Here is a 24291-nt window from a genome sequence, read left to right on the forward strand (position 1 = left end):
ATGTTACGTGGGTACATTATATCTATGGTTAATAAGTTAAAATATTTCTTTATAATTTTATAATTTTCATTTATATGTATTTTATTTTAAATTTTACAATAACACGTAATTTTTAATTATTTGTTAGCAATATCTTCCGATTCACGAAAGAAATTTCAGACGTTCGGGTAATTCTGTTTACACTACTGGCAACACAGGATACCGCCTGTCACATTTGACAATCCGCCATTTTGTCTCTGGCCGTCATCCTTGTCGAACGCGTGTTAATTGTTATTTCCTTCTCGCTCAGTGTCAGCAGTCGCAGTGTTTTCCAAACTTTTCACGTCGTAAGCTTGGTAATTAATGTTTTGTTACGAAAATGGTTGGCTGCTCTATTCGGAACTGTAAGAGTAGGAGTGAAAAGTGCAGTGTAGATTTGTTTTATTTTACTATGTTTCTACATGAATAACTTAAAATTAATGCCGTTAAAATAATTTTCACCGTTGGTTAAAATTCTCCCACATTTTAAAGTTTGAGAACCTGTAAACAGCATGATGACGTAGGCAAGTGACAGTTAGGTCATTCGTGAATCTCGGAAGAGAGTACCAGGCGGAGTATATTATTATACCATGGGTTTGTATACGTTCTATTACTTACCCATTATATTTTCTTTATCAATGTGGATGTGTGTGGTTTAATGGGACCTTTTACATTTCCAAATTTACTATAAAATATAAAAACGTATACATACATTGTTACTACAGCTTTATTTACCTACTGGTAAGTAGTTTTATACTCCTCGACATGTGTATCCTGCATCCTGCCATTCCTGCCTATCCTAACCTACGGCGCCCAAACTTGGTCTTTATCAGAAGCTCTGAAGTGCCGACTTAACAGCATACTTGCGAATCCGCAAACCCGATCGGGTAAGGAATACCGAACTGCGCTGGTGCGCTCTCCAAAGCTGGTATGGTATCAAGCGGGATTGGACGAGACACGTCAGCCGAATCAGCCGGTGCGGTGGGCCAAATTGGCGACCGAATGGACACCGCAGGTTAGCCGAGGGCCGGGACAGAGGCAGACCAAAGATGGCGGGACGACCTCGACGCATCTTGCAGAGACTGGTGGGACCATGCACTAAACCGTGATGAGTGGCGGAAGAATGGGGAGGCCTTTGCCCAGCAGTGGGAAACAAAATAGGCTATTAAATATAATAAATCTTTTGGCAGAGTAATCGTAGCTAAGTGAGTATAAACTTTTTTTTAAAGCTGTATCTAAAGTTCTATTGTTGTCTTATTTACAGTCGTAGTAGCAGCTACGATGCGATGCGGCTACGTCGGTGCCACGAAATCACGGCAATCACAGGCTAAAGGCTAATCATGATGACACATTGTCATTTCGCCTCTATACAAAACATAAGTAAGATTCGCTACGACCGTAGCCTAGCAGTGCATGAGTTAAAGAGAGCTAACTGCTAAATTAACGTTTTTCGATAGCATTGCAGCATTGCCTTTATTGCTTTTGCTGTAAAATTGTGCTCGGGTGTTATGGAAATTTTTATTTTATACCGTTTTCTTGGCAAGGTATCCTAGGTAATTTTTGCAAACTCTTTTTGTATCTTTTTTTCGTAGAGCATTGATTTGCTCTAGCGGGCGTAAATTACTATTTTATTTGCGAAGAAAAGGGTTAAGTAAATACATACTGCGAATGCCGAGTTCTGAAATACATCGCCGTAAGTCCAACTGAAAGCGTTCTCTAGATGATGCCCTCAAAGTGTACCCAGCAAAGTCAACCACACCCAACCCTTAGAAAACCTCCAAAACGGTGTAAGGAACAAGACGCGGACATCCAGCATTTTAAAAATTCAATCCACCTAAACTAAACATCTGGTCTATTTGTACACGCGTTAAAATAATATTAATAATAGAGTTGCTAATTCTAAATACCAATTTCACTTTTCCTTTGCGACGTAAAAGCTCAAACAATGCCATTGCTTTATAACAAAACGGATAATAAATCCCACACTAGGTCAGGCCGCTCGTCGCCCCGTAAGCCGAGATAAATATCATCGGCACGCGTCTCGGTGTCTCAAGGCGGCAAATTACAGTCGGAATCGTCGCGTCACTTCCAACAAAGTGGTGATAATGATAAAACGCGAGTCCATTCATGCCGCCGGGCGCCGGCCGCCGACCGCCGCACGCTGACAGCTGATACTTTGTTTACCTTTGTTAATGCCTACTCGATTCACTACAATGACATCTCACGTCAGGTGAATCGTATTACGTACGGATTTCCGGTATTTTTTTGCGAAGATACACACACCGGGCCGGCTAACTTAGCCCGGAGCCCGAATCTGATTTTAATTTCTTGTTCTGACACTGTCATGGATATGATTATGAACTGACAGCTGTGAACAGTGACATTTCTGGACCATACATTTTCTCTCAGAAATGATACGCAACGCTCACGTTGAGGCTACATGCGTGAACTAAGTATATTTTCGGTACTTATTGGTCCCATATCCTTAGGTTAAGGTTCAGGATTTGTTCTGTACAACGTAATAATGAATAGCAAAAACGTATATGACAAACGGGTATTAGACGATGCGTAGCGTACCTACTGGTACAGTACAACACGTTTCTATCAGCTGTTCGTCAGACAAGCGTGTAGTTCGAGCGCTAGTAGTGGGTTGTTAGGACACGCTCGCTCGTTCGCGCAATCTTGAGGTTAGGTGTAACGTGACGTATTTCATTGAGCCAGGATGTAAAGCAGCGGGCGGGGTCACCGTTAAAGTTAGTGTCGGCTGTCGGCTCATAAACGTATCGGCCGGGCGGGGGCGCGCTGGCCGCCCCCGCGGCGACCGCACTCGACACGCCGCCGGCTGCCGCACGTCGCCGACGCGCTGAATCGCACCCATTCACACAATAACACTAGAATGGATATGCCCACTGTTTCTTCACGTTTTTATTCGGTTTTCTAAATAGTTCATTTTAATCCTTGCGACATCTCGATCAATATATTCGTCTCGATCAATATATTCGTGTATGTTTTTGTAAAAAAACGCTGACACGCAAAAAAGCCGAGGCAAAATAAGGTGATACAATTCAAAATCTGATTACAACTTCACACGCTTATATGCTTAACAGCTCTGATTGCAATCGTTGTTTTATCGCCATTCATACGTATATAACCATTTAATAAATCAGTTAACCATAGAGATTTTCTTATAGGTAGCTATAGATAACAAGTTGGCATTTTAATTGTAAAGCTGTTTGTTAACTTTATCTGTCAGAGTGACCTATTGTGAAGTATATATTTTCCTGATCTGATAGCAAGGTTCTTTAAATGCCTCTCTCTATTTCTGTCAGTAGGTACATTGGTAATGCCTTTCAACCTTGCTTGGATTAGAAAGTCGTTTGTTACTACTTTATTCCACGTCACAAATATGAAAACAAATTCTTTGTGTCCATTTAGGTTCTTTGTACAAAACAGTGATAGAAAGAATGCGTGCGAATATTTCCGTGTCCGCAATATCAATGTCGGTTAATCTGGCGGCGTATCCACAATAGCTCCCCTGGGAAAGGCGGCGGCGGCGTTCCGACAACAGACAGCGGGTGTCAGCCGCCACGTGCTACCCAAGGCCACTCGCTTAGTGTCAAGGTCATTGCCACTCCAGTTCAGTACACGCGGCGCCCACGCTTCTCCTGTCACCACAAATAGACCGACCCACTCGACTCCATCCGCACCGCGACGACACACCAGGGCCGCCGGTAACTAGCGCACTTGACCACCTTTTTGCGTCAGATACGCGTACTATCCTTGTCGGTGCATTGACACAGTGACACGTCCTTACTAACGAACTTTTCTGCTCAAGAGTTGTCTTGTTAAGACTAATTCGAACCTTATGCTTGACAGAGAATGTTGAAACCTGATTTCAAATAAGTTACTACCGAGTCACCCTTAAAAACAATTGAAGTAATTTAAAAGAGATTGACATGGATACCTATATACATTTAATTTAAACAAAAGGGGACAAATTTAATACGCTCTACAAGCTGGGGACTCTGGGGAGGCCTGGCGCCACCCTAATTAGTGAATGTTTTGTAAAGAGGCACTGTCCGGCCACTAAACACCTCTTGACATTACAGCCCTGTTTTACGCTCAATTAATTACTGTTGCTCCCATTTTCTCATTCTACACCATTACAGTCGTTATAATAAAGTTGAGATTTCACTCTTAAATTGTTTTAAAGAGGCTAATAAAATAAGCACTGCACATCTCAATGTTTCTTCCGGATATCGGGTCGATATTATCGACCGTTCTGAATATTAACATTCATAGAGACGTTATGTAGCTAACAAAATATGTAAAGATGGGATTATGAGTTAGGTATAATGTTAACTTTTGTACTTTTGTAGTTCGCTGTTGAAAGAGGTGTCGTTAACCGCAAGGCAAGCAGTATTCCGTTCACTGAAGGCAAGGCAAAGGAATTAACGTTGTATCTTCAAGAATGAAAATTTCTATTTAAGAAGCTGGTAATGAAATGTAAGTCCTCGAGTTTAATAGAAAACATTGGTGGAACCCTTAATTCGCGATTAAGGCAAACATGGTAGTGGGGTGGTGTGGAGACGAAGGCCGCGGAGTCAGTGCATATGCGGGCGTGTGAGGGGGTGCGCGGCGCGGGGCGGCCCGGGGCGCGGGGCGGCGTGCCGCGGGCCGCCACTTCTCTGTGCTCGAGGAGCCCCGGTACACCTCGGTTTCCGGCGGGCGCTCCCTCGCGGATTCGCAAGTATCCCGCCGCGGTCGCGCGGACCCGCGTGCCGCCCACGTGGCCTCTCACTTAAAAGACGAAACTCCAGTTTTTTTACGGGCTCCCCATTGATAAAATCCCACGTAATTATGACCAGGCGATTAAGTTCAATAATGCCTTTTGCTTGCGTGCAGAGCTCCCGTTCATCTTCGATGTCGATGAAATTCTTTGGACAGTTACGTTAGGAATTCGTATAATTTATATTGATTTAGGAGTTTATTACTTAACATTATATTTTTTAAATATCCTCCTAGGAATTTAAAATACCTATACCTACAATATAGTACAAAGTTTACCAACCGTCCACCCCTATTATTACCACTCGCCACACATTTCAATATTAAATAATATGAACATACAGGACGTCATTCAAACTAAACGGTCGATAACTATCTTTAAATTATACCTATACATATGAATTAGATTGCCGACGGCTGTCCAAAGTTTGAAGTCATTCCGTTAAAATTAAGGCAAATAGTATAAACCTCTAATCGGGCTTTGAACTCAAGCATAAGGCAGGCAATATAACAGTGATTTTTCTAATCTATCCAGAGTCTACGTTAATTTATTGTCACTTCACTGGTCAAATTGAATGAATCTGTCAAATGGACCGTAATATTATAAAAGCAGATTATAAAATCAGAAAAGTGGATGTTTCAAGATGGAGCCAATACAAACGACACTCCGCGATCAGGAGAGAGCCTATAAAATGTATATGTACACGGTGAGTTATAGATAGATATTATATAGGAAAAAAAAGCGGTGGTGGCCGAGTGGATATGACGGTCCGACTTTCAATCCGGAGGTCGCGGGTTCAAATCCTGGCTCGTACCAATGAGTTTTTCGGAACTTATGTACGAAATATCATTTGATATTTACCACTAGCTTGACGGTGAAGGAAAACATCGTGAGGAAACCTGCATACATCTGCGAAGAAATTCAAAGGTGTATGTGAAGTCCCCAATCCGCATTGGGCTAGCGTGGGGACTATATTAGCCCAAGCCCTCTCGCGCATGAGAGGAGGCCTGTGCCCAGCAGTGGAACGTATATAGGCTCAAATTATTATTATTATATATAGGGATGTACCGACTAGTTGGCAGGCGGAGGCCGACTAGTAGGCAAAACAGGCGGATTAGTTGGCACTTAAGTTACAGAAAAACAAGACAAAAGAATTAGACCGTGTATATTTACTATGTTTTAATACCTATTCTCCTTAAGAATCTATTTAAATCGCAGGCGAAAATTTTTGTTCAAAAAATCCTCGATTTGTCAAAAACCCCTCACGTAATGAATGGACTCCCTCAAATTCATGTGTCATCATCATCGTCTTATTTATATATTTAAACTTTATAGCACAAAACATACAAATTATGTATACAAATGGCGGACTTAATGCCTAATGGTTTTCTCTACCAGTCAACAGACATGTAAAAATGGTGCAAAGAGAAAAAGGAATTTATTAGAACTATGGTAAACAAATGAACAACTAATAATTCTGATAAACTACACATAGAATACACAAATAAAAATACTAAAATATATATACCTAATAATTAATAGGTATACTTACTACTACATACTTCATACATAACTACATATTTCAACTTGGCGTTGTCCCGGCCACCGGCGTTTTGCCACTGCTTAAAGCGGCAAAAGATGTTTTTAGATGAAATACCGACACTAGGCTGGTAATAATAATGTTAAAAGGCGTACTTCTTCTAACTGTATAGTCAAGTTTATTTACACATGATAATACTCATAATACGCGTAGCGACTTTATTAAAAACTGGGGTAGACAAGCAATTTAAATTGTACCGTTATCTGTACCGCAGGTACGTAAATACGCAGAGTTAATAATCCACATATATATTACATACGTTATGTCGTGGAAGATATGTAAATGTTAATTTATTCTTCATAAAACCATGATGTCAGTTTTAGACATAAAAAGGCTTTCACCCATGGTCTAATAAAACATGGTCTTCTCTTCCCAGAGTGTCACTTGCCTACGTCACAATAACATTGCCACTTTATTTCAACATAACATGTTACATGGGTACATTATATCTATGGTTAATAAGTTAAAATATTTCTTTATAATTTTATAATTTTCATTTATATGTATTTTATCTGAAATTTTACAATAACACGTAATTTTTAATTATTCGTTAGCAATATCTTCCGATTCACGAAAGAAATTTCAGACGTTCGGGTAATTCTGTTTACACTACTGGCAACACAGGATAGCGCTGTCACATTTGACAATCCGCCATTTTGTCCCTGACCGTCATCCTTGTCGAACGCGTGTTAATTGTTATTTCCTTCTCGCTCAGTGTCAGCAGTCGCAGTGTTTTCCAAACTTTTCACGTCGTAAGCTTGGTAATTAATGTTTTGTTACGAAAATGGTTGGCTGCTCTATTCGGAACTGTAAGAGTAGGAGTGAAAAGTGCAGTATAGATTTGTTTTATTTTACTATGTTTCTACATGAATAACTTAAAATTAATGCCGTTAAAATAATTTTCACCGTTGGTTAAAATTCTCCCACATTTTAAAGTTTGAGAACCTGTAAACAGCATGATGACGTAGGCAAGTGCCAGTTAGGTCATTCGCGAATCTCGGAAGAGAGTACCAGGCGGAGTATATTATTATACCATGGCACAGACCTATCCGACGGTTTACCTTTGTTTTGTCGCCAATTTTTCTGTAGATTTTTGTTTCACAGAATTTTTTTCAAATAATTTCATATTGCAAAATAATCATTAAAAATCAAACAATTTTAGTTCGGTTTAGTTCCATTTCACAGAAAAAATTAAAAAATTGATTCGTTTTAAGGATAATTTATCCATGTAATTTCATTTCACAGGATCATCGATAAAAAAATAAAAGTTGCTTCTTATAAATATGGTTTACCAAAATTTAAAATACAGAACAGTTATTTAGTCGAACATTAATTTTATAGAATAATATTATTATTAAAGTATTCTTCATACATATTTTTGTTAGGCCGAAAGTCATTGCAACGTTAACAAACACATTGCGGGTAAAATCATATTATGAAATGTTGACGCAAATGAATGTAAATGTTGCGGAGTTGTTATTGTTGGAGTTATTGTGTTCTTTATCGAGTCGTGGTCCGCGTCTGCTCCGGCGCTACGGGCAAAGCAGCCCCTTCGCCCTTGCGTATCAAAGCGCAGGCACTAATGCTCGCCTCCGCAGCTTCGGCTTGCTGGTTTGGCGACCAGCCTCAGCCGCTACGGCTCACATTGTGCTCTGCACTTTGCTACGGCGGGCGAGGGCTGCTTCCCCTCCGCGCCTCCGGCTTTTTACATACACTCTAGGGGTAGGACAGACAAGACCACGTGGATAGTGGGGTGCTCCGATTCGGATTTTGGTTAGTTAGACTTTTAAGTCTAAGTGCGTTTATGTGTATTTGAAGTGTGTTTTATTTTAAATGAATACTAGGTGAAAGGTAATTTAGTGAAGTAATAATAGTTGAAATCAATATTCTGTGAACTGTAGTCTCGTACAAATAATACTCAATGAATAATAATTCTACAGTTAGTATTTTATTTTATTTAAAAATCGAAGAAACAAAATTAATTGTAACAAAAATGTGGGATTCGATTATTCTATGAATAATTTTCTTTAAAACAAAATTCGGCAAAAAATTTGACGGTAAAATAAGGGTGCACCCCTATCCCGACATTCAGCCACAATTACCCCAACATTCGCGGTTTTTTCAATTTTTGACAAAGTTGCGTTCGGCGCTCGAAGTCACTAACTTGGATTATTCATTGAGCCAATATCATAAACAAGTCTGCACAAAATCAGAACTAATAACGGATTTGACGCAAAAGAGCCCCGTTACAAAATTCAACATATTAAATTGGAACTGGATTAAATTGGAAATTGTGTAAAAATATTTTAAACGGCTATTATTTATCAAATTTAATATTTGTAATCATAAACAAAAATACTAAATTATAAACTTTAGTACTTATATTAAAAGTAAAACTCATTTATCCGTAGTTAATTCGTATGAATTTGTAACATAATAAAAAAACTATATCTCCCTAGATAGTTCTAGCTTTTTTTTACGATCCATAACTCCCGGGAAAACAATAGGCCTTTGTCCTGTAGTACACCTGCATGAAATAAAATCTTTTTCGAGCAAGTGTGATAAAAAAGTAATTTGATGCGAATTTAGTGTTGTTTCCTCATGTTAGCTGTAAGCTTAGAGGATATAACCAAACGGAGTAGCTATTAACAGGCGTTCTCCTCTGTCGAAAATAGGCGGCCAATGGTCATACACAATGTACGAGTATGGACTGACGTTTAATCTGACATGAAAATTTTTACGTTACGTTTTTTTGACGTGCCCACTCCCGCGAAAATCGGCAGACTGTTTTGTACAGAAAATTACAGACAAGGCGTCTCCGTTTGGTTATATCCTCCAAGGATGTTAGGGTGGACTTAAATGACAAATAATTAATGTCATTAATTTGGAATAGATTTGTAGTATTTTACAGCTGGTATTTTATTCTCGTTTGCGTAGTAAAATAAAAAGCGGCCAAGTGCGAGTCGGACTCGCCCATGAAGGGTTCCGTATTTAGGCAATTTATGACGTATAAAAAAAAACTACTTACTAGATCTCGTTCAAACCAATTTTCGGTGGAAGTTTACATGGTAATGTACATCATATATTTTTTTTAGTTTTATCATTCTCTTATTTTAGAAGTTACAGGGGGGGGGGGACTCACATTTTACCACTTTGGAAGTGTCTCTCGCGCAAACTATTCAGTTTAGAAAAAAATGATATTAGAAACCTCAATATCATTTTTGAAGACCTATCCATAGATACCCCACACGTATGGGTTTGATGAAAAAAAAAATTTTGAGTTTCAGTTCGAAGTATGGGGAACCCCAAAAATGTATTGTTTTTTTTTTCTATTTTTGTGTGAAAATCTTAATGCGTTTCACAGAATACATCTACTTACCAGGTTTCAACAGTATAGTTCTTATAGTTTCGGAGAAAAGTGGCTGTGACATACGGACGGACAGACAGACGGACAGACAGACATGACGAATCTATAAGGGTTCCGTTTTTTGCCATTTGGCTACGGAACCCTAAAAATGTGGTTCACTCGGCACCGGCAGCAAAGTTTGTTTACCTCTCGTGCCTCGAAATCCTCGTATCACTAAAGCTTCCACTCTCAGAACCACTCTATGCTTGTGGTTAAATTTTGGAGTCCTTCGCTTGCTCGGGCCTTTATATTAGCACGGGGAGTAAACAAAAACATTAGGCCTTGTTAAACAAATAACTTATTGCCGCAAAGTACCTTCTCCTGTATATAGGTAAAGCCTCTAATTTCAGAAAAAAAACATGACTCAAGCCATACTCTTTACTTCAAAGTAAAAAATGCTTAGTAAAATATATTATTTTCACCACACACGCCCGGAAAGGCTCTCTTTATTTTAAATAAGTGTTCCTTGAACAAAGACCGGAACACTAAAAAAATTGGCCAAGAGCATGTCGGGCCATGCTCACTGTAGGGTTCCGTAGTTACCATTCTGTCAGAATAGGGTAAACTTCGGCTATTAGTCAGTATCATGTACATTACAAGCAAAAGGGAGTACTTTCGCAGCGCTTTGTACGAATTTTTACTAAAAAAAGAAGACTTAAAAATAACTCAAAAACGACTGAAGTGATCAAGTTCGCTATAGTTTTCATTTAATGTATTTCTTAAGATCTGTTTCTACGAATTTTTTCATATTTTTTGGACCCATGGTCACAATTTTTTTTTCTTTCAGAGCGATTATATCCGAAAATATTCACTTTATCAAAAAATGGTTGTCGTAAACCCCTATTCGTTTTGAAAGACCTATCCAACGATACCCCACACCGTAGGGTTGAAGCAAAAAAAAAATACACTCCCATTTTACGTGAAGAGGAAGTACCCTAAAAATTTTTTTCTAAATATTATTGTACGACTTTGTCGGATTTATTGATTTACACATACATGCCAAATTGCAGTTTTATAGCACTAACGATCACGGAGCAAAGCCTCGGACAGACAGACAAACGGACATGGCGAAACTATAAGGGTTCCTAGTTGACTAAGGAACCCTAAAACGAGGGGGCACAAATGCTTACTATCCACACGATTACAAAGTAATTTGATAAACATTTTAAGTTGTTTCGTCAAGTTAGTTATGGGCTTTTAAGCGATGAATTTAGAATGATAAAATTTATCATTTGCTGCGGAATGGGAGACTGGTCAGTGGTTACTAGCCTTACCTTCTCCGTCGATAGGAACACTCCTTGATAACGTCACTTTTCGTCTGGCTGCTAGTTTGCGAGTAGGGGCAGTGACTAATGTCCCGCATCGCTGCCAATGTGGCTCCATGGTTGACAGCTTGGGTCATCATGGCCTCTCTTGTAGCAGGAGTGCTGGTCGGATTTCTCGTCACGCCAGCTTGAACGATGTCATCCGAAGGGCTCTTGTCAGCGTAAAGGTGCCTGCTATACTGGAGCCTGTTGGTTTAACGAGGGACGATGGCAAGAGACCCGACGGTATGACGCTGGTGCCCTGGAGTATGGGGAGGCCTCTGGTTTGGGATGCAACGTGTGTAGACTTTTTTGCCGTGTCCCACCCACCGGGCACTAGCTCTGGTGCTGGTCATGCGGCCACGACGGCCGAGGATAGCAAACGGCGCAAGTACAGCACGCTCGGCAGTGGCTACATATTTGAGCCTTTTGGGGTCGAAACGTTAGGGTCGTGGGGGCCCAGCGCCCGGCGCTTATTTAAGGATTTGGCGTCGCGTTTGGTCGATGCATCGGGTGACCAGAGGGCAGGCCAGTATTTTGCCCAGAGAATTAGTATCGCTATTCAACGGGGAAATGCGGCCAGCCTGCTGGGTACACTGCCTGCTGGCGGTGAGTTGGAGGGTGTATTTTATTTGTAGGTTTTTTTTTTATACTTATATATGTATATATATATATATATATATATATATATTTTTTTTTTTTTGTTATTAATGTGTATTTTTAGAGTAAGTGAGTTGACGAAGCCTGTTGCGGATTTATCGCTGTAGTTTTTTGTGACGATGCCTGTAGCTGATTGTAAGTTTGTGTTTACCTGACGAAGCCTGCGCTGCGGATATAAAAGTATGGTCTCTGAATAAATAATTCAAAAAATTCTTTTCGATTAAATAATGTTTTACACCTAGTATTTTCAACTATATTACAATCGGCAGCAAAGTTTGAATGCTTCTCGCACCTTGAAACTCTCGGTACGCTCTAGATCTATTTTTTTAACCACTAGTATAGCGAACCGACCTTTTGATTGCTCCGGTCTTATTATAAATAAGCAAGAGAGGTAAATAACAGTTTTTTTTTTTGTACTGGGTAGTTACTAACTTCATCACCGATAGCTTTGCAGCCCCCTCAGTAGATTTTTCTTCCGCTAAGAAATTATATGTAGAAGCTTTAATTTTACGTTAGAATTATATTTACTGAAATCTCGAATAGCTATGCCTACAAGCAGACTATTACATTTTTCATAGTAAGGCAGTAACTTAACCCTTAAATACATGATTTTTTCGTTTTGCCCGAAATTAATATATATATCACATAATTGTTTGCCGTTTCTAGGAAAAATAGTCAAAAAAAAAATATATCATCGATTTTCACTGGGAAATCAGTGTTAAAAGTTGCATAGTCTAAATCATATTTTTGGAAATATATAGCTATTAGTAAGGGGTATAGGAAAAATCTTAACTGCCAACAGAAAGGTACACTATTTGTGATGTTCCTATGATAAAATTTGTAAATATAAAATAATTACAAACCCCGAAAAATCTGCCCAAAATCACATACTAAAAATCATCAACTTCCAGGTTTTTCCAAGTTTTCCGACATTTCGTCTATAAACAAATGTAACTTTTATAAATTAAAATACTGCGTAAATTTATGTAATAATTCGGAAAATTTATTAGTTTTACTATTGAAATAATATACAAGAACAAATAGAATTTGTTTAATAATGCATAACATTTGATGTTTATGTTGTGTGTATAAATGCATCACTATGCATTTAAGGGTTAAAAATCGGACCCGCAAAATAAAAAATAAACAGACGATTCTAAAATTATTATGCTCGACTTGGCGAGGGCACTGCCGTGCCCCCAGATATTTATATTTCCAAACTTGAGTTCGAAGTTCCTTACCACAAAATTACTTCTATTGTTGTTTCATATTATTCCAATTTTCCATATTGAACTACTTGTGCCGCTTAATGCGTATCCAGTATTGTACCAATTTTCAAGTTTTCAACAACTATTGTAAGCTTCATTAAATTGTTTGGAAACGTTAATTAAATTGAATACGCTATTCTCACATCCACTCTGACATCACATTGAAGAATGAACGTATCGTAGTCGTGCTAATTGATTGAGTATGAAGCGGAAAATTGTGGAAAATTGGTTTCGAATTTCATATTGCTGGTCTGTCTGGCTGAAAGCAATCTGAGTATGTGGTATTGGTAGATGTTGAGATGGTATGTTTGTTGGTCGGGCATCGGGCAGGGCTGGCGCCCCCGGCGGCGGCGGCCGGCGGCGGTACTAGCGGCCCCCCGGCCCGCAGCGCGAACGCCACGCAGTCTTCCCGCGCTACTCGCACGTGCTGTAGCCTGCATTCCACGTGATACTATATATTACTAACTTTATCGAGAAACAACCACAATCAAGTGCTAAATAACCGGACTTAATTAGTGCAACTTGTGCTTTTATGTGATCAATTACATCCTTTAATAAATGACTTCAGTGCTCTATCAATTAAAGTTGCTGGTAATTACATTGCTCTTTTTACTTCCAATACATTAATTAAGATCTTACATGGGACCGGAACGCATTATTAATGTATGGAATTTATGAAACCCTCCGCTGGATGGACTTAGTGGCCGTAATTGAATTTTAAATGGTAGGTAAAGTTTAATTACTAAAGTATACGTAGTTTATAAAGTATTAAAATAAGTTTCAATCTGTATGTCGTATTATCGTATTTTAATAGATAGGTATATGTGATTATGCATGTGATGTCAGAGCAATTTAAAGTGCTGTTCAATTTAATCACCATTAAGAACATTTAACGTAGGTTCGTTACGGCTCTACTACCCGCATTATTTTAGTGAACGTTATTGTACGGGCCTAATAACTCCGTCAGGATATTTTAGCGTCATGATAATGTCAAATATTTTATAAAGCCAAAATTAAAATACAAGTACATAATTATTTGTACTTTTTGTAAACTACTCACATCACGCTACGCACTTATCTAGTTCGCAACGTACATGGAAATACATATTGATAGAAAGATAAGATGCCGTTTCTTAATGAAATCATATCGTTAGTAGTTCCACATATTATCTACAGTTATGTTATCTACAGTTGTAACCTAATTTAGTTACATTATTTATTAATATTAATTTTTATTTGTAAGCTATCTAGAAACTATGTTTATACAAAATCTTAGTAGACATACTTATGTTATGTGACTCAAGCATTTATATTCTAATAAGGATCGAGTAAGTTAATCGTCCCAATTGGACTGCAACTTCCACGTCGCGGTATCTAGGTACTATATGTATTTACAGTTCGTCTTCATCTTTTTCTTTGTTTTGTTAGGCTCTTTTAAGATTGTGGAATGTAAATTCCTTCGTCTTGTAATATTCCATGGGTTCCGTAGACTTTCCAATATCTATACATATATAACGTGACTGTGAATGTAAGGTCAATGTGGCTATTTTCGTCATACGGGCTATTCCGTCCACGAGCGTATAATTCTTTGATTTTAAATCATAGGAAAAAAAACCATTTGCTTTTGATTGCTGAAACTAAAAGCAATCGCTGCTTTGTCGATGAATTTATCAATTTTGTTCGTTGTTCGAGAAAAACGCTAATGGACTGGACGGAATAGACCCTATGACGGATTTAGCCACATTGACCATATGTGGCTTGTAAGAACTAATTTGATAAAACAGATCTGCTAAATATATGTAAAAATAGTAAATAATTAAAACGTACTTGTTTCAAATCAGGAACATTAGAGTACACAATAAACATAGATTTACTTATCTACATTAATACATAATACACACCCGTAGTGGTGAAGTTTAGTTCAACAAAAAATAAAGAATGCTGTCACCTATGGCACGTTCAATTGATGCCTATAAATATAGGCACAGACATTTGAAAACGTTTTCAACGTTTGTCTTTTATTTTTCGTAAAATTTAGAAGTCATCGTATAACAGGAACAGGCAAACTATCACTCTTTAAAAATAAATATTGAAATGTTTTTTATCTAAGATTAAAACTGAGCTGCACGCCCTCAATACTCCTAAACCCCCCGTCATACTTTCTTTGTTTAGCCGTTCTACCTCTTTAAACATAGGTACTTACAAAGTAAAATAAAAGTAACGCGTTTAAAACATTGAAATGAAAAGTATAAAAATAAACTTAACCGCCCTCTACACAATCCCTCGGACCCCTAAAAACTGGTAGAGCAGGTTCACTGGTTCATGTTTGCTGGCAAAGAAATGAGTCGCTACTAAATTGGTACGATAGATGGCAGCTCCGAAGAACGTTTCCCATATAAAAACCTCTTATATCAACTTTATTGACGCTGATAATGGATTTTTTACGAGTGTACTGTTTTTTATGGCTGCATGAAATTAAACATGTAAAGTTATGTTTTGGGTATGTGTTAAATTAGGTTAGGAAACAGATTTAGCATCTTTTGGAGTACTTAACTGGTACCTACCCATAATGTCATATATTGTACCTACTGTATGCAAATTCCATGTCTCTAAAGGTATTGTTTGGTACTAGCCTCTGCCAGCAACTTTGAGTGGCTCAGGACCGCTTCGGCCTCAGTTTCATTTCGTCATCTCCATAAATCGTCCACAGTGCCATGTCGTCAGCCTACAATTCCTAAATCGTCACCTTCCTAACTTGCCTACTTTCTGATATCGTCAATACCCCATTTTGTCTAAATTCCTATTTTGACCATAGTGCCAACTCGTCCAATATCTGATATCGTCAATATACCATTTTTGTCTACGTTCCTATTTCGACCAAAGTGCCAACTCGTCCGCGTTCTTTTATTTGAATTGAGAATGTAGAATTAATACTGATTGTCACTTAAACTGTCAGAAGCAGCACACATTTTATTCAAATAAAATATTTTTTCTAGCTCAATAGGTATCTAAGAAAGACAGATAAATAGGTAGTTACAAGTGTTTTTTTTTTCAGAGATGGACAACGAATATAGCCAATCAATACTACTTGGATTTGTAGAGGAAGCTTATCAAGCTGAAACACAAGAGTTTTTCAGGTTGAGATCAACCTGACCTGTACGTACATCGTGGCACACAAACACTATGTAGTTGACGAGTTGGCACTGTGGTCTAAATAGGAATGTTGACGAGTAAGCACTATGGACGAATTAGGAGTGTTGACGAATCGGCACTGTAGTCTAATTAGGAATATAACCAAGTTACTACAGTGGCCCACGTAAGAAAGCGGGCGAGATAAGAAAGTGACGATATAGGAATGCTGGCGAATCGGAACAGTAGACCAAATGCGAATGAGAACTACTTAAGAAGTTGCCGAAATGAAACTGAGGCCGAAGCGGTCCTGAGCCCTTTGAGTGAAGTCTGTACCGATTCCGAATAAACGATTACTAAGAGAATTCATTGCGAATATGTTTTTATCTTCATAAAGTTATCCCTTATCTCCTACGAGTTGTTAACTTCGTAAATAGGAACACATTATGTTTCTGATGAAAGACACATTCCGTTTGTAATAATAACATCAATTGATTTAACGCTCTTACAGTGGGAGGAGTAGAACGAGGTCACCGACCGGCAATTATAATGTCCTCCTAGAGAATACTACCATCCACTCTGGCCGGTACCACGTTACACAAACCTTATTGACGAACCACTTACACAAAATACCTATTCTACATTTTCATTGAATAAAAGTAATAAGTTTTTCTAGTTTGGTTTAGTTAAGTACCTAAATAAATAATATTGTTCTAGTTTAACCAAATTAGATTAAGTATTTTATATTCGATCAATTATATCTCAAAAAAAAGGGAAATTTTGTAAACCAACAAACAAATATTTTTATTATGTTGGTCGACTTGGAAATGTTTAAATATAAAATATATGTTTTACAAAAGTTTATTTTCAAAAGTATTTTGCGGCTCCCATTTAAGAACTTCCATAAATAATAATGAATTATAAATTATCACTTATATTCCCTTAACTTTATACGAGCTTACTTTTCGAACGGTTTAATCTAAGCTACCTACTTATTACAAAACTTTCTACTTTCCACGCTCTAAAAACATATTAGATAGGTACATCGTATCATTATGGATGCCAGATTTAATTGACAATTATTGAGATATATCGGTTAGAAAAATAGCTCCGCTTGTTATCATAATATCTCCTTTCAAGTTAACGTTTATTATAATGTAGGTTACTTGATGTTGAGTAATCGTGGCAATTACGTCGTGGCATAAACGTTTGTATAAAGGATATAATTATACACTATAGAGTTTATAAACTCGCTCTCTGAGTGTCAGATGCAAACTATTATTTTACTTAATGATACAAATAACACAGAAACAATTATCAGGCATGTCCTTTCACTTGGTTATTGATAATATTGTATTTTGTGCTGGTTGCCCGCTGGGAGCGCAGCCGGTGTGCCACAAAACCGGTCCGAAAGGAATGAGACCGACTTGTGGCTCAAGGTACCACTATTACAATGTTGATCAATCGGATTTTGAATCGACTGCAACATTTACGTACTTAACTATTTAATACCACTGTTTTTTACACGACATGTACCATCGCCCACACTGTTAACTGTACATCGGTGGACCTTATGCCTTTTGTAATAAGGTCCACCGATGTACAGTTAAGAGTGTTGCTGTTTGTACTCAAATGTAGCGTTTTATTAATCATGTTCGTCCGTCTGTCCCTCCGTATGTCACAGCCATTTTACTCGAAAACTATTAGCTATATTTTATATTGACTGTATGGCTGTGGCATTCTCTGCCATTTAAACTCAGCTCTCTACGCCAGTCGATATCGTAATCTTAAGAAATAGAAACTGGAACGAGAATTGCCGCACTGACTAAGTAATAAGAAGGAATAAAAATTTTAAGTTATATTTATACCTATAACATGACTATTTTCGCGTCGATAGTTTCCAAACAGATCCGTATCGTATACTGTATTTTTATCATGTTTAAACTATCCCTCGTGATATATTTATTTTAATATTTATTTCTTAGTTTTGAAATTAAATAAGTCAATCGCTTGCTTTTAAATTAAAATGCCATTTTAATTGTATACTGCAATTTAAATTTAATTAGCAATGCATTTTATATCCAAAGTTTCCGAACCCGAATTGAAACTTCCGCATCGAAGGGATCAATCACGCAATTCTCAATCAAGCAGAGTAAATAACCAGGATGGAATAATTTGCTCTCCACCCGATAGTTGGATCTAATCAGCAATTTTCCCAGCAAAGATTGAGGGAACTTGGTTCCTTGATATTATAAAAAGAAAAAGTAACGTAAAATTGATCGTAACTATCATCCTGGGAACTTAAGGAGCCTATTGTATGTGATTATAACCGTTGTAATACTGGCCAGCGCAGAATGTATCCTAGTGTAGTATGTACTTAAGTACACTCTAGTAAAAAACAGGATCATTAATATTATTATGGACAGTTTGTTATTTATCATTATTATTGACGGCGTTTATCTTTGTTGCAGAGACCAGACAATCTCGAGTTGCCGCTGTCAGCCCCCCGTGACACTAAATCTAGTGTGTACGCTATGAATGATCAAGTGAGTTATTTTATTTTAACGAAGAACCGGAAGAACGCATTTAGTACCTCTATTTGAATTCAAACTTTGTATTACAATTGTGTAATATCAGTTAAATTAGATTAATTACTTATTGAGATCTCGATGATACCTATATGCGTGAACTTAGAGACAATTGAAAGAAAAAGGTACTCGTAGGCTTGAACTTTTGTGTCAGAGGACTCGGAGGGTAGGTATTCAGAAATTTTAGACCGCGGTCGCCAAAAGATATGTTTTTAGGGTTCCGTACCTCAAAATGAAATAACGGAACCCTAAAGGCCTGCGCAAACCGGCGGAGCGCAGCGCAGATCACTTTAAAATTATCAATGTATTTTCTTCCTTATTTCAATTACCTTCAGGCATAGATTTAAATGCTTTGAGACCGACCTCGGAGAATCACGGAGGATTGTTACTCCGCGGCATCGAGGAGCACGTTAGAGGATACCGCGGCGGTAGGCGCCGGCATGCGCTGGAGTAGCGCCGGGACGACGGGGGAGAACTCGTACATACTAGTCACTAATCTCTTGTGATAGAGTACACGCGGCGGCATGCCGCGGCATCCCCGGCCTGCGCCGAAGTGCTCCCTGGTGCGCCGGCCGCCAGCTCCGGGGCTGGCGGGCGTTCGCGGTATCGCGGGGGATTTTACCTCGCCGGTGTGCGCTGCGCGGCGTAAATCCTCCTCGGTGATCTGCGCTGCGCTCCGCCGGTTTGCGCAGGCCTTAATAGGATCACTCGTCATTTTAGGATTAATAGTTTAGCAGTTATTTAAGAAAATAGGCAAAAAATGACCAATCCCCCCCCTCTTATCTCCGAAACTACAGGGTCTAAAATTTTGAAAAAAATACACAAAATAGTTCTTTACCTATAGATGGCAGGAAAACCTATTAGAAATGTGCAGTCAAGCGTGAGTTGGACTTAATGTACGGAACCCTTGGAACGCGAGTCCGACTCGCACTTGGCCGGTTTTTACTAGGTATTTCAGGTTTTTTTTTACAATACAGAATTTCAAAAATGTTATACTCTTCATAGGTAGATACATAACTACATAGATACCTAAACTATTGGTATATCTATGTAGTTACGCACATTTAGGCTAAATGAACTCGTGCAAAACTTTATATTGTGTCACACCATGTTAAATTTAATTCATACATACATACCTACCCTTTCAGCGTCGTGGCCCGGCCTCATAGCTATACGAGCGAGGCCACCTTGATAAAATCCGCTTCAAGCACTGCTATTACGTCGTTATATTTTAAGGATAACGATTATTTTTATGACTTTGGAAATGTAGACCACACGTGGTAATGTAGGTATTATTAGTTAAATATTACGTAGGGCCTATGTGGTTCCTATTAGGTGGTCTAGCATTAGGTAATACATTAATTTTTAATTGCCATAACTTTATAAAACAAAAGGTACACAGTATTTATGGTTTTAGGCGAATTGAGAACAATGTTCGTCATATAGCTGGTCAACCAAATCTTGTCAGTAAAAAAAGGCGCGAAATTCAAATTTTATATGGGACGATATCCCTTCGCGCCTACATTTTTCAAATTTGCCGCCTTTTTCTACTGTCAAGATCTGGTTGACCAAGTATACATAACTAAGTACATAATAATAATAATGAACAGTATTGATTTATAACGGGTCCAACTCAAAACGTACCTACAGGAAATAGTAGCGATTGGTCCACGGGATTGTAAATTAATACTTACAGTAAAAAGTTAATATGAAAAGGCTCAGAATATTAATAGGCATTCGTTTGCATAAAGAACAACATTGCATGCATATTAAGTTATTAACGTAAATGTATCTACTTACAACATTGCAACAGTACTGCAGTATAATATAAAAACATGGTTAATAAAAAGTAAGAATGCCGAAGGAAAATACTTATAATACAGCATTCGATGTATGTAAATAAATGCAAATAATGGCGCCCCGTATAAAATTAATATCGTTGCATTTAAAGTGCAGTAAGTATAAAAAGAAGTTATCCTACTCGTTGAAACCGATCAATATTATTGTTATCCCTGTCTGTCTGAGCACGTCTGAGGAAGGACAAAAGAGGGTAGTAAGTGACAGTGATTTAACGAGAATTTGGTGAGATGCTATAGCTGGGCCCTGGGCCAAACAAGTAGGTAAACAGAACGAATACCTATGGCTTTTTGAACTGGGCAGCCGATGAAGACGGATAAAATTAATGCCGGTGGTGCTGCAATGCAAAACAAAACAACTGATGTGCCAGAAAGAAACATAGGTAAGTAAGCCATAGACTACAGATTTTTCAGTTGGGGTACTAATATACTCTGTGGGTTCTTAACCTCATTTATGATGGGCGTGCTTCGGAATTACCTAAAATACACCTTACACATTTTTATAGGTACTATCAGCAGGAAACGTAGCTAATGCACTTGATATACCTTACTTAATTCATAATCCTAAAACTTACGAATGTACTTACTAAGTAATTAATGTCTTCATAAAATTCAATATTTTAAACATTCCTTTCATTATCCGTTCTTGTAACTGTACATGACTGTACGTTGGCATGAAGATATTTATTAGTCGCACCTCTATTCAAAAATGAAACAAGTACAAAAAAACCGGCCCGGCCAGGTGCGAGTTGGACTCGTCCACCGAGGGTTCCGTACAAATTTAACTCATTTTTTATTTTGCCTATATTTCAGTTTTTGTTTACATATTTACAGTTTTCACAGTTTCCCCTATATTTGTAGTGTAAGACGATATTACTTACCAAATTTCATAATTCTAGGTCAACGGGAAATACCATATCAATTTTGATTCCCTTGAGAATGTCGAAATTCACGTTTTTGGAGTCATAAACGGCCGTATCTTTTTTTTACGTTAACTTAGAAATTTCATTTTTTACAGATTCCAGGGACTGTAACCTGAACCTGTAGACCTGTACGGACTGTAGACCTGTACGGACTGTAGACCTGAGTATATGGTTTTAATTCCACGCGTTCCCAAGATAAAGGGTCTTGACAGACAGACGGACGTATGGACGGACAACAAAGTGATCCTATAAGGGTTCCGTTTTTTCCTTTAGAGGTACGGGACCCTAAAACAGCGAATATACCTGGGGTTTTAATTCCTATATAATACATATCTTAAACTGAGAATGTAAAATAAGTAGACCGTACCTACTTATTCTAATACCTTTAAACGAGCAATTCTTGTTTATTATTATTTATTTATTTATTTATTCATATATATATATATATTTCGGGGATCTCGGAAACGGCTCTAATGATTTCGATGAAATTTGGTATATAGGGGTTTTCGGGGGCGAAAAATCGATCTAGCTAGGTCTTATCTCTGGGAAAATGCGCATTTCCGAGTTATTATATGTTTTCCGAGCGGAGCTCGGTCACCCAGATATTATGTACTAATGTATGGACATAGTCACGTGACTTTTCATAGCATCTATCATCCAGATACATTTTTTTTTCGTTTGGCGTTTGTCGATGTACGATTGTCATCTTGGCTAAGAGACCCTAGCAGTCGTGAACCGAGCGTACAAACTATGCCACTGAATACGTATGGATGGATGTAATATGTATTATTTTCAATAACTCCTTCGCGGATATGGACGTAAACACGGAATACACAATGTGGATGTTAAGATACATAAGAAAACAACTCAAAATTTGCGTTTGACTACTTTGCCTCACATGTGGATAAAATGCAACTTTCTTAGCAGTTTCTGAACAATCAAGAGAGCCTTTACCAGCTGGTGTGGTGAAAATGTATTAAATAGTCCTACCTAATCGCAAATAATTACGTTCTGGGTTCGCCACGAAATCCACGAATTCAAAATGCCCGCAATGTAGGTACATATACCTACGTGTGATGTCTTATAACTGATGTGAGATCTTATTGAAATGGTAAAAAATTGTCTGTTTTTGTTTTAGACTTTTCATACACCATCTTTCGGCGACGAAGAATTCGACATCCCCTCCATTCACGGGCAACATGCGAACGGGGGCCAACCCCCTCACATACAATACAGCCAAATGCATCATGCAGCGCCACAGGTAAACAATTTCAATCTAGATGATTTATACATACGTAACTAATGTACCATTATATAAATAAAATCGAAACCACACGCCACACACATTTTCTAAAATGAACGATTGTTGTCAATTTCGCACCACCTAGCTAATTATTCATTCGAGCTGGATAATAATAATTTTAGTTTACTACCAGCTAGAAAAAAGTACCTAATAAATATGCATCTATATTAAATAGAAAAACTTACCCAATATCCCAGCAACAGCTTATTTTATATTTTCAACTTATTTTAAAACAACCGGAAACAACAGAACTAATGATGGCTTTGACACTGACAGAAGTAGTTTAGTGTTGCTATTGTAATTTATTTATTCTACCATGAAAAATACTAAATGGTCCAGTCTTGCACCAGCCCAACACCAGCCCCTTAATAAAGTAATCATAAATGGCCTCTACAAACGTCGCGATAATCGCATGTGTTTTGCAATAAGCCCCCGTGTGGAGGGCCCTACACATGCGGCACTAAGCCGTGTCCAGGCGAGACAATTTTTCGCTAATCTGATGAAATTGTCCGATCGAATCAGGCCGTGCGGACGCAAACTCCAATTAGGCCACCTTCGGCACTTTCACCAATTTAAAATTTATGGTGATATTTGACCGCTCTAAATTAAAAAAGCTTCAAACCCCCACTCGTGCGCGAAGCCGCGAACGCGAGTGTGGAGTGGATTTCGCAGATCTGCGAACTTGACTCCACTCCACACTCGCGTTCGCGCCTTCGCGTGGCGATTCGCGCAAGAGTGTCGAGGAGGCTTCACAAATTGGTATTCTTGCGTATTCTTCCATAGATACTATACTTGGTTACTATACCAGATCTTGCCAGTAGAAAAAGGCGGCAAATTTGAAAAAAGTAGGCGCGAAGGGATACCGTCCCATAGAAAATTTGAATTTCGCGCCTTTTTTTACTGACAAGATTTGGTTGACCAGCTATAACTTCGAAAATGACATTTATTTTTTGCAACCGCACCTGCTGATTTGATCGGGGAATCAAATTGGCATTTGCGTCCGCACGGCCTGATTCAATTGGACAATTTCATCAGATTGGCGAAAAATTGTCTTCGTCTGGACACGCCATAAGCCAGGCCAAACACGCACGGAATGCCATTTGCCATTTGTTGCACCGTGTGTATAGTTGGTCAAACTAATTTGTCAGTAAATAAGAACAAAAAAAACTATACTTATCCTTTTCTTTTGGGTGCTAGTACTAGTGAAAGACAAAGATAGTATGAGTCTCTCTGTCTTATGTTTGAAATGAGACAGTCCTTTGACGCACTATGTTGTGTACAAGCCTTATTACTTGACTCGAACAGCGTTGTCATGTTGACAGGTTATGTGTTGCTCTCCTTTTCGTTGTTTCCGTCATTGCAATTAATCTTAATTTTGACCACTTCTCGTTGGTTTCTTTGCTTTCGTTGCAGAAAAAAAATCATTCTTAATACTTATTTTCTGCTT

General features: G+C 38.2%; 1 protein-coding gene across 1 annotated transcript in view; it reads left to right on the forward strand.

Annotated features, from left to right (window-relative positions):
* The first annotated feature begins 5347 nt into the window (after nucleotides 1-5347).
* Nucleotides 5348-24291, forward strand: part of LOC134648786 (TOX high mobility group box family member 3-like) — a 29556-nt gene continuing 10612 nt past the window's right edge. Inside the window, exons 1-3 of the mRNA XM_063503341.1 lie at nucleotides 5348-5513; nucleotides 18646-18720; nucleotides 22680-22802. Coding sequence (XP_063359411.1) covers nucleotides 5451-5513; nucleotides 18646-18720; nucleotides 22680-22802 — 261 coding nt within the window. The 5' untranslated portion in view covers nucleotides 5348-5450. The remainder of the gene's footprint in view (nucleotides 5514-18645; nucleotides 18721-22679; nucleotides 22803-24291) is intronic.

The sequence above is a fragment of the Cydia amplana genome, chromosome 6, assembly GCF_948474715.1.
Source record: "Cydia amplana chromosome 6, ilCydAmpl1.1, whole genome shotgun sequence".
In the NCBI taxonomy this organism is placed as follows: domain Eukaryota; kingdom Metazoa; phylum Arthropoda; class Insecta; order Lepidoptera; family Tortricidae; genus Cydia; species Cydia amplana.